A 12,215-nucleotide genomic window follows, 5' to 3' on the forward strand; every position below is an offset into this window, starting at 1 on the left:
CCTGGTGTTTACAATAAACTTTAGATTACAAGTAAGAGTTTACAGCTTTGTCGAAATAAACGCACAAATTTGGCATTAATGTATTTCATTTAGACACAGGTACTCTTGAGCATGCCTATCTATTCCATTCACAACTGGTCTGAAGGCATTACATTAAATATTTTAAAGTGCTGTAAAAGGTAGAGGAACTTTTTCTAAATACACCTGATTTCCCCATTTACAATTCTAGTTTCTGTTTTGATTTTCTGAGTTGCAACATATAGGATTATTAAGATGATGTTCACCTCTTTTTCCCCCTAGACTTCCTATAATAGGGCTTTTTGAATTTAGAAGCAACTTCAAAAACAGTACTAAAGACGGACTTCCCATACCGCTGTCTTCAAAAGCATATGGGTTTTCAAAACAGAAACACACACACAGAGGTCCCGAGAGCTCACAGGAACGGTTTACTCTGCCCCACCCCCACCCCCGGCGTCTCATCCTCCTGGAGGACAGGAGGCCCGCACTCACCACTTTCTCTTTGGACCGCAGGACGCCCAGCTTCCCGAAGCGCACGTGGAAGGGCGAGCACTGGTAGGAGCCGTCCTGCTGCCGCACCACCACGACATCGATGCAGCCGGACAGTGTGGCCTGGTTAATGCCCTTGTAGAGCTCCTTCACAGTGACAATCACCTGCCCGGCCAGCTGCCCCACGTAATTCATGGTTTGAGACTATAAAAGACAAGAAAAAAAAGCGGATGAGATGTTAACGCTGAGTTTGTGGGTCTAATGACAGCGACAGAGAAAAGACCGCAGGGCCTAAAACTACATGGCTCGTCCGTACTCCAGACTGTGATTAGCCCTGCACACGCTGGGCCCCTGCGACTCAGGCTGATGCGCCCGCTTCACACTTCCATGTGTCGGCAGCCCCACACCGTCCGTCCGCCTTGCTGCTGACAGGCAGCCCAGCCGGGCATGCAGAAGTCCCCTTTCCCTTTCCAGCATCGCAGATCGGGCCTGCTGCCACTAGGCGTTCCCCGCAAAGTTCAGAACCCACAGAGACCCCCAAAGAGCCCCGACTGCCACACGGCCCTCCTGCCCAAGACAACTGGGGACCTGGGGAAAGTGCATCCACTCCGACCAAGCAGCTAAGCAGAGAAGTGACTGAAGATCACCCCATCACCCCCAAGAGGAACCTGAAATCACGCAGCTCCTGTTGGAAGGTAAGTGAGAGATGGGTTTTCTACGGAATTAATCGACTATGGTTCAGAGACACGCTAGATTAACAAACAAACTGGTGAGCTAGGCCGGGTCTAACCAATTTATAACAGTACTTTGAAGGAAAATCCCTTCAGTGCTTCAACACAACTCACTAGAACATATATTCACGTCCCACAAAGTTCAAAGCACAGAAAAGGGTTTTAATCTTGGACCTTAACTGCAATGCACTATTCAAATCAGGGTCACCCGACTGTAAAGGGTCCTCCAGAAAGGGTCAAAAAGGCGGCAAGGGTACCCAACCGGGGCGCAGGGCCACCACACGCTTCATCTGGCCACAGGATGGGGGGCTGTGCCCCCAACTCTTCATTCGTTAGGAAAAAATAGCCACACTTTAGTCCTAGGGCTGTCAAATTTATCCATACGACCACAGTTCTCTCATTAGACACTGGCTCTCCTGGCAGAGTGTTAAAGCACAACTGAGCACAACTCATTCTCCTGAGGACAGGAGGGATGCAGATGGAACCAGAGACCCCCCACAGCTCTGCTCATCCGGAAGCCGACTTCCACCCAACCAGAGACCCGACAGCCTATTCTGCAGGGTATTCACCATAAGCACGGCTGTCTTTCTAAACCCAGATCAAAAGCCTTTGAGCTACCTGGAGTTCAAAGTTACATGCTCAAAAAAGTCCCCAGAGGGCACATTCTACGCTGTCAGGTAAGTCCAAAGCTGAACTAGAAGAATGCCATCCACGGGACAACCCAGGGACCTGCCAGCACCCCTGCTGCAGAAAAACCCACTGCTCTTCACAGGAGAGCCAGCACCCACGGGCAGTGCCCGGATTTCCTGCTCTTATACCCAGTAATCAAGGCCCATCAGTTTAATGCCATGGAGCAGAGCCACAATAACTTTACCCTGGAAAACGTTTTGAATATTTTAAAGCTAATGCTACCAAGGCTCCAAAACGCACTTACAGACGGAGCTGGCTTTGAGGATGTAAACCAGCTGCAAAACGTACCAATAAACAGCAGGATACAGCGGCAGGCGTCCTTTATGAGGCAAATTCTAAAACAGCTACAAGCTGGTATGATTTCAGGTCTACAATAATTGATTTGAACTCTATAGTAAGGCCAAATTAAGCACGTATCAAGCGCGCAATAATGATTTCTTAAATATTCATGGGATGAATGGTCAAACGAACCATCAACAAAAGAGAATAAAAAAGAAACGTGCAGGAGTGTTTTATCAGAATATTCGCATTACATCTCATATTCTAAAAATTAACCTTGTATTGTGATAATTGTGGATTCACATACATGTAGTTGTAACTAATAATACAAAGAGATCCCACGTATACTTTACCCAGTTTCCCCCAATGGTAACATCTGGCAAAATTCTAGCGCAGTAGCTCAATTGGGTATCAACTCTGATTCAGTTAAGATTCAGAACATTTCCATCGTCACAAAGACCTGTCCTATTGGCCTTTTATAGTCACACACACACCTACTTGCCTTCTGTCTGCCCTCCCCCCTTAATCCCTGGCAACCACTAATCTGTTCTTCATTTCTGAGATTTTTTCCATTTTTAAGGAGGTTATACAAATGGAATCACACAGTATCTAACCTTTTGGGACTGCCTTTTCCCACTCATATTTCTATGGAGATTCATCCAGGTTGGTGCATGTATCAACAGTTTGTTCCCCTTTATTGATGCCTAGTAGTTCATGGTGTGGATACACCATAGTTTAACCATTCACTTGTGAGGAACAGTTGAGCTATTTCAGATTTTTTGGCTATCACAAAGAAAACTGCGATAAGCATTCACGTACAGGTTTTTGTGTGAAAATAAGTTTTCAGTTGACTAGGGTAAAATGCCCAGGAATGTGACTGCTGGGCTGAATGGGAATCGCATGCTTAGTTTTTAAAGACACTGCCACCAGAGTTGCTGTACCATTCTCCACTCCGGCCAGCAACGTCTGAGAGATACAGTGTCTCTGCATCCCTGGCCAGCACTTGGCATTGTCACTACTTTTTATTATAGCCATGATGACAGGTATGCAGTGATACTGGTTTTAATTTGCATTTACCTAATGGCTAATGATGCGGAAAATTAAATTTTGTTTTATAAAAGAGCACTACAACTAACTTAGAGGAAAAGGGAATAAACATCTTTTTGTTCCTTATTTTTGGGGTCACGGTGTACAATTTTTATATGTTAAGAATGTCTCCAAAAACAGAAGTGAAATGAAATTTAGTCCTAAGTAGTTCATCTTTTCACTCTCTTTTAGTATTTTTCAGCAACCTAGAACAGTCCATCAGAATTTTTATATTCTGTAAGTAACATGTGTTCACAACACCCTTTTTGCCTGTCATAGCAAACAGCACCCACGTAATCAATCTTTGTATTATGCTTGACTGATGATGGCAGCAATTTTAAAATGAGTTTCGTTACAAATCTAAAAAAAAAATTCCTAACAAATTATATAGGGCTTTTCTTAAAAGAAACTGAAAAATGATAACTTAAGCATCTACATTCAGCCATAAACAACAGTCTTATAAACTAAATGTGTCATAAGCTTACATCAATTAGAGGACAGAATCCATAATTAAGTGTAACTACATCTATTCGAGATGATTTTAATTACCATGGTCAAAGGATGTGCCGCTATACAAGAAAGTCTATAGTGTAAATGCCAGTTGCTAAATGTAGAAAAACACAGGCTGTCACATCACTGGTTTTCTCTCAGCAGATATAAAACAACCCTGTTCATATCACGAAGGCTGGGAAAACAAAGTAAAGGGAGGCCTGGTGCCTCCACAGCGGGGACAAGGGGCACCCTATCCAGGCTGGGGAAAGAGCTGGGTAAACAGCTTCCTCTTTAGGCCAAATCTTGCACCTAACTCTTCACTTCTACACGACCAGCCCAGCAGGGGCCACGACAGAGCCCAGTGAGAAAAGAGTCAGGCCCCTGACACCAGTCTGTCCCCGTCAACACCTAGGGAAGCGGGACTCTGAACAGGGGCAGAAAAGACAGAGGATGAAGTAACCCACTCACATGTGGGGGACACCCCCACTGAAGACACTGGCTTTTGAAATAAAGATTTAAAAATACAGCAAAATTATATACATCGTAAACTATTCATCACGTTTTATGATGAGTGAATGATGAGGGAAAAAAAGAGGGGGAAATGAATTCAAGAACAGAGTGACAGAAGACACATGAAAATTCAGAAACAAGACAAAGACAGCAACTAATGTAAACATGCACACACAGAAGGAGCGACGTGTGCCTGAAGGGTGCCCACAGAGCCGCATCCCTGTCCCCAGGCTCAAAGGCACAAAGGAAAATATTAAAATGCACTTACTGATTCTCAGAACTGGAAAAAGTTATCCAGTCCTGTCTTTCAACAAATACCAAAAACACTTTTATCACATCTCTGAAATACGGTAATGTTAACAATCATCACAATTTTTTGAGACCTCACTATGTACCAAATTCTCAAGCTTATACATGCACTATCATCTCAGGACCACTTTATAGGTGGTTACAGGTATATGTTTAAGATAATGAAACTGAGGCTTGGAAAGGTGAAGTATTGTTACGGACTGAGTGTGCACCCCGCCCCCCCAAATTCCTATGTTGAAGCCCTAACCCCTCGTGTGACAGTATTTGGAGGTGGGATGTCTGGGAGGTAACTAGGCTTAGACAAGATCATGAGGGTGGGGCCGCATGATGAGATCGATGCCCTTAATAAAGAGAGAGGGAGGGGCTTCCCTGGTGGCACAGTGGTTGAGAGTCCGCCTGCCGATGCGGGGGACATGGGTTCGTGCCCCGGTCCGGGAAGATCCCACATGCCACGGAGCGGCTGGGCCCATGAGCCATGGCCGCTGAGCCTACGCGTCCGGAGCCTGTGCTCCGCAACGGGAGAGGCCACAACAGTGAGAGGCCCGCGTACCGCAAAAAAATAAAATAAAATAAAATAAATAAAGAGATGAGGAGACAAGAGCATGGTCCTCACCACGTGGGGACACAGTGAGAAGGCGGCTGTCTGCAAGCCAGGGAGAGGGCCCTCACTGGGAACTGAATTGGCCAGTACCTTGATCTTGGTCTTCCCCACCTCCAAAACTGTGAGAAAATCCTTGTTGTTTAAACCACCCAGTCTGTGGTATTTTGTTATAGCAGCCTGAGCTGCTGAAGACAAGTATCTTCTTAAGCATCATATGCTACACTGCTTTTCAATTCTGGGATACTTCCAGTAGACAGAGACTCACCCCTTTCATGAGGAGGCTTATCCCAATACCAGACAGACAGTCCTGGTTACTAGGTCCACCAGAAATCCCACTGCATATGTACCACCCTCTTCTAAAGGACACCACCACACACCAAAGAGTTTACTGTACAACCCAACTGGGTGTCATCTATTCTGAGATAAGCGTTCTTAGTCCTTAAAATAGCTGAAATGACTGGGTTTACTTTCACTTTTATGACAAACTAGAGAACTGACTTCCTTTAAATGGAAGATCCCAAACTAGACACTATGGCACAGACAGGCCTGACCAATGCCCAATCCACTCAGTGCACAGTGTGTGTCTAGGGCCAGGCTTCCATGCTGAGAGCACAATGCACACGAGCCGGCTAACATGCTGGGAGCTCCCAAGACAGGGAGGCACTTACAGATCACTAGACTGACAACGGAAAGAACCAGTAGACAGTAACCGACTAAAATACTTAATAGAGCCCAAATGGCCCTTCACACACAAAAGCCAACAGACCAAATAGTCCTTCATGCATGAAATTCAGTGGTGCCCACGATCAGACTTTTCTTATCAAACATTTTAAAGTAAACATACACTAGTATCTGGAATAGATGGGCAGCTTTCAAGATTCAATTATTTACCAAAGGTTTAAAGGTTTGCTTAGCAGCTTTTCCTGAGCATCAGAGAAACTAAAGTCAATCATCGTGATATGCAGTAGAGATTTATAAATGGAATGCATCAGTAAGTGGGTTCAAATAAAACCCCCCTCCGATAAAAACTGCCCCCAAACCATTTAAAGGTGACATGTTCAATCAAAAATCACTTTTATTAGGGAAGAGTAACCACAGAGACATAGGTAGCTATTAAAATATTATGATTTCTAAATTGTTATCAATACAAAAATGGATACATTGTTAACCACGCTTATATATAATCAAAGTCTGTTTCGTAAGCTTTAAGTTTACCTTCTTAATGCTGGGTACTACTAGTTAGCTGGTACTACTAGTTACTACCACTAACAAACACAACTACAGCTGTTACACGTCCATCACATGTCAAGTGCTGTGTTAACCTGTACATTATCTCATATAATCTTCAGAACCACCCAGGACTTTGGTATCAATATTCCCATTTACAGGAGGGAAGGGAGGCTCAGAATTGTCCAAGGTCGCTGCACTTAGTGGTAAAGCCGATATTCAAACTCAAGTCTGATACTGGAGCCTATGTCCTTAACTGCATCTCTAAGTGACAGAAATGTTCTAAGCAATGATGATAAAAGCCTTGATATCCCCAGATATCTTGCTGCTTTCTGTAACAGGAGCATTATTTTCACATAATGCTACTTGGTTGGCCACACAAATGTGAAGTGATTACAGGGTCCAAAGAAGCCACACCCACCCTCCTGCCTCCCTGCAGGGTTGGCCACCACCCGCTGCTGGACCCCCCCAAAGTGGATGTCCTGAGAGATCACGAGGGACAGAGAAGAACAGCTTTTATCAAAGAACTTGCCCTCAACATTCCAACTGTCCGCTCACAGACAGAATGTGCTATGCTCACAGACAGAATGTGCTACGAGGGAACAGAACCTTCTAGAAACTTCAGGAAACAAACACTAGCATACCGTGACCTCGTACCATCTGGCTCCCACCTATGCTCCAGGCAACCAAGCTTACATTCTGCATTTGAGTAGCACTTATCTCTCAAGAACTTTCTCAAACATACCTCACTTGACCTTCAACGGGAGTCTCGAAATTTCATATGCCTGCCTCCCCCCCACCCCCCCACCGCAAGATCTGCAGTCACTTCCCCGAAGGTGCAGCTTCTCCCGGCTGCACCCCGGGAGGGCAGGGGCCCAGGGGACTTGCCTGTCCCCCGGGGGCTTAACTCAGTCAAGACACATCCCAGGGCCCAGGAGATGCCCTGGGGACAGGTTCCCGCAGAGACTCAAGGCAACACCTCTCCGTTTTGTTTTGTCTCTTTCACCATCAGAGCAGAATGCCAATGTGTTTAATTTTTCTTATTTTATAGTAGCTGCCTTTAATTCTTGCTTTATAAAATCAGAACAGGAAACAGCAGCACCAGGAATGTCCCTCGCCCTCAACGAGGGGAGGTCCTCAGGCTCAGGGCCCCACAAACAGACGGTCCGTGAGCCCCTCGGACCTTCTGGAGCCCCAGGTCCCTGAGAAACGCCGCTGGCCGTGCACCCACATGCACTGCCCCCAGTGTCCTGTCCAGAGCACGGGGTCAGGGCCCCGCAGGGCAGGGGGCTCCGCCATCCCCAGACCACAAGGCCCCGTGCGCGAGTCCACAGACCAACAGCCAGGGTCCCCCGGCAGTTCTCCATATGGCCTTCCTGTCAGGATGGAAAAGGAGGGCTGTGAAAGCCTTATCCAGGAAAGGCCCCTCAAAGGAATACCTCTGCTGACTGAAGTTAGAAACAATCACGCAGGACTGCGCGACTCCTGCAAGGAAAACACAACAGAGGATGTGTAATCCACCTATCAAAACAGCCATCATCCCAGGCTGTGTCTGGGACGATTTTCTTAAGAGTCAAGCAAAACTGAGTACCTGCTTCTTGCCAGGCACCACAGTAAGTCCCTACGATATAAAACTCTGCCCTCTTTCCCTCAGAAGTCCTGGGCCTAACAAGAGAAAGAGGCATAAATACTGTCTTAATTTACATAATACCTTGTGATCAGGCTATTTTGGTGACTTAGGAAGACTAGACAAAGGGAGAAGAAAACCTGCATGGGAGAGTCAAGAAAGGCTTCAGGAAGCAGAACATATTTGTATTTGTTCTAGGGGCGAAAATGGCAGGGTTTATCAGGCCAAACAAAGGAGGTTCCTGGAGGACAGGGACTGGGGAGGGTATGTGGAGCCTGAGGCAAAGGTGAGATGATGCAAGGCCTTGGACTCACCCTCAGGGCATCTGGGCAAGCAGCCAGGAGCAGGCAGTGGCAAGGGGGTGGGGAGGATGAACTGGGGAAGAGGAGGCTAGATAGAGGCAGAGACCACCTCGGAAGCTCTTACAACCAATTCCAGCAAGAGACAGCACAGCTCCAAGAGCAGAAGAGGCAGAGAGGGGACTGAGGCAGCAGGGCTGTTCTGGGAGGGAAGGGAGAGGACAGTCAGGATCAAGCCACAAGTTCTAGGCGGAGCTAGAAACACATCTGGCACCTAGCTGGGATTCAGCAAATATTGTTTAAATGAGTGAAGAAATCAACTTAGGGAAGCAAAAAGGGCAGATGTGGTGGGGAACTTCCCAGTAAGGCTGAACTTCAAGAATTTTACTTACTATACTGGTTCAAAATTTTTCGTACATGAAAATCATCCGAACAGTTTTTAAAAACGCAAATTTTCTTGAATTTTTAAAAAAGTTTAGGGCTTCCCTGGTGGCGTAGCGGTTGAGAGTCCGCCTGCCGATGCAGGGGACGCGGGTTCGTGCTCCGGTCTGGGAAGATCCCACATGCCACGGAGCGGCTGGGCCCGTGAGCCATGGCCGCTGAGCCTGCGCGTCCGGAGCCTGTGCTCCCCAACAGGAGAGGCCACAACAGTGAGAGGCCCGCGGACCGCAAAAAAAGAAAAAAAAAAAAAGTTTAATAATTGATTATGAAGATGAGCCAGATTAGGGAAGCAGAGCTCCGTGTAAAAGAGGCCCTGTGATAAAATTCCATACCTATTCTTGCTGCTTCCAAAATCACTCTGGTAAAAAGGACTCTGCAAAGGCTTAAAGCCTTGGGTGCTGGGAAGACGGAGTGCTGGAACTCTTCCTGAGCTGGCATCTGGACTTCTGCTCAATGGGCTCACTTCTCTATGAGCTCACCACGCTATCTACAAAGTAGATGAACAATTATCTCGGGCTGAGTAATGTTCAACACAGGGAAGACACTTTGCCACCACAGCAATATATGTTCTTTCCTGAGGTGAGGCCTAAGTTTTATCAACTATTTGCTCCAGGTTTTCAACAGATACAACGAAAGGAAGAACGCAAGTGTCACCTATTTCATCTTCAAAAACCATCAATTCCCCGCCCTCCACCACAGTCCCTGGTCCAATAACTTTCAAGACAACCCTTCAAAATCCAACACCAGTTTTCTTCATCCATCAACGACTTTGGCTGTCAATCTAATATTTTATTTGAGGAGCAAGGATGTTTCAGGCTTCTTGGATGAGAAGGAGATGGGAACAAATAAAGCCTGTCCACAACAGACTGTGAACACCCAGAGCACAATGGAAAAGAAGGTCAGAAAGAGATGGGCAAGGACGGTCAGGAAGAAAGCAGGAGGCGGCGCCGGGCTGGGTGGGCCCAGGGTGCCCGCCCTCCCCACACAGCATGGCCCACGTGGTCACTGTCCATCCCACCTCCAGACCCTCGGTTCTGACCAAGGAAGGAGAAGTGTCGCCGCTTCACCGTCGCCCCAGAGCCTGGCACGGTGCCTTGCAGGAGAAAGTCCTTAAGGAACATTTCTGGATCAAGGAATGGATGGAGCAATGAACGCGAGGTCTGGTGAACAGAACAGCAAGGAGGAGGAGTACACACTATGTGCTGCACTGTAACCTAATGAGAGAAGTCAGAGGCAGATGAAGAGACTGTGTATGTATTTTTAAATGTATATGTATGTAACGTACGTATATATTTTTAAAAAATGCCAACAGTGGAGGCCAACCCGACGTTCCGATATCAATGCTCAGATATTCAGAACTTAATGCTTTTCTCCAGATGCTCCTGAAGATCTCACAAAAAAAACCTGGATAAATCTAGTCTACGTGGGTGACAGTTAAGAATGACACCCGCCTCCGGTGGGTAAATCTAAAAATATCCCCGTGAGAACAAAGGACATCCGTGCAGGTTGCTGTGCAGCACTGAGCAGCCCGCAGCCGCTGTGGCGCATGAGCCCGGGCCTGGGGGGAAGTCAGGGGCCGGGGCAAGACGGTCACGAAAAACAGATGACACAGGACACACTCAGGTCATCGTTTTCTACCAGCCAGTCTACTCACAGGCAAAAACGCCCAACACCACAAGGCACAGCCTTCACAGTAAAAGGCTGGTCGCAATAGTTTCATTTTCCTAAAGCTCAGCAGTGTACCTGGACGTTCATTTTCTTCAACAGAACTGTAACAGAGCAAGGGGAGCTAAATGCTCAATCTGACGCCTACCTTCAGATGTCACTACGCAGAATAAAATGTGTGGCAAGCAGCACACGAGGAGGAGGCCCCAAGGACTTTCCTCAGCCCTCACATCACTCCCATGACCAAATCTGCTCCAAACCCGGAGTCAGCTCTATGAAGCTCAATGGTTCTCATCCCTGCATTGCTCTTCACCGCTTTTCCCTTCAGTCCCCAAACGGCAGAGTAACGAAGCTTCTGGCAATTTAGTTCTTAGCTCTTCTTGTCATGGTGTAAAATATGCCCAGTTCTAATCTACCTGTACCTGAGGTGACAGATCAGAATGTTACAGGGAACGTTTAACCTCACCAGAGGCTAGAGAGAAACGTGGAAGGAAAATCATTAAGAAATCGTACTGAGTTTAAGACTCTTTATAATTAATCATGAAAGACACTAGTCAACCTTTGTGTAATGGTTATACCTATCAGCACATAAAAACTAGCTAAACGTTCAAGCCAACTCTGCTACGAAATGCAATTTTAAGATTTCAAATAGCGGTACCTTGAACTTATCAAGACAGTTTTTTAAAAATGAGGTGTACTTTACATGGAGTAAAATTAACCCTTTCATAGTTTTAACCATGCAACCACGTAACAATCACCAAAATCAAGATAATCAAGACACAGAACTAGACTGCCGCCCCAAATGCCCCTATGCCCTTTTGTAGTCTATCCTTTTTCCTCATCCCAAGCCAACCACTGACCTGTTCTCTGTCCCGATAGTCTTGCCTTTTCCAGAATGCCTTATCAATGGAGCCAGAGTACGTACCCTTTGGAATATGGCATCTTTCACTTAGCATCATGCGTTTGAGATTAACCAATATTCTTGCAGGTATCAGCAATTTGTTCCTTGGTGTTGTTAAGTAGTATCCCACTGTATGGATGTCCCAAAGTTTGTTTATCCATCCACCAGTTGATAGACACCTGGGTTGTTTCCAGTTTGGGGAGACTACAAATGAAGCTACTAAAAATACCTGTGTACAGGCTTTGGTGTGAACATAGCTTCACTTCATTTGGGTAAATACTTAGGAAGTAGTATTGTTTTAAAGATGTCTTCAGTGCACTCAGAGGAGTTTGCTATTAAGATAAATCCCTCCTTAAATCATTGTACAAAATGGTAATAATTTAACTGTTTTACGAGCTTGGATTTTCATATATGCGAGTTTCTTAAAATAGGTCCACTTATACTGATGACAATTCAAACTCTTCATTTACTCACGTCCTAACATTTGAAACTATGTGCAGCCTTGAGAAACCACATGTAACCTAAGCTACAATTCAGTACTCTTCCGTGGGGCAGTGATGGGGTAAACGCCATTGTACACACCTCATCTCACTGAATCCTCCCGGTTAGGTGAGGTAATGTTAGCTTAGATGCACTGAACAAGCAAGAAAACTGGGGCTCAGAGAAAACAGGCAACATACCAGGAGTCAGGCGGTTACACAGTGACAAGCACAAACAAAAGCTCAGATATGTCTGCCTCAAACGCCCGGGCTCTTTCTGTATCCTGGGGCCACAAGCTCCTAAACACACCAATGCCAAGTTTTTGTAATTTTCAGGGCGACGAATGAGGAGGAATTTCATAAGTGCTTTT

At 46.0% G+C, this 12,215-nt stretch overlaps 1 protein-coding gene across 1 annotated transcript in view; it reads right to left on the minus strand.

Moving 5' to 3' along the window:
* LPIN2 (lipin 2) overlaps positions 1-711 on the minus strand; it is a 35,777-nt gene extending 35,066 nt beyond the window's left edge. The window contains exon 1 of the mRNA XM_060170510.1: positions 511-711. Within this exon, the coding sequence (XP_060026493.1) occupies positions 511-702 (192 nt within the window). The 5' untranslated portion in view covers positions 703-711. The remainder of the gene's footprint in view (positions 1-510) is intronic.
* Between the last annotated feature and the right edge of the window lie 11,504 nt (positions 712-12,215).

Source organism: Lagenorhynchus albirostris, chromosome 14, assembly GCF_949774975.1.
Source record: "Lagenorhynchus albirostris chromosome 14, mLagAlb1.1, whole genome shotgun sequence".
NCBI classification, from domain to species: domain Eukaryota; kingdom Metazoa; phylum Chordata; class Mammalia; order Artiodactyla; family Delphinidae; genus Lagenorhynchus; species Lagenorhynchus albirostris.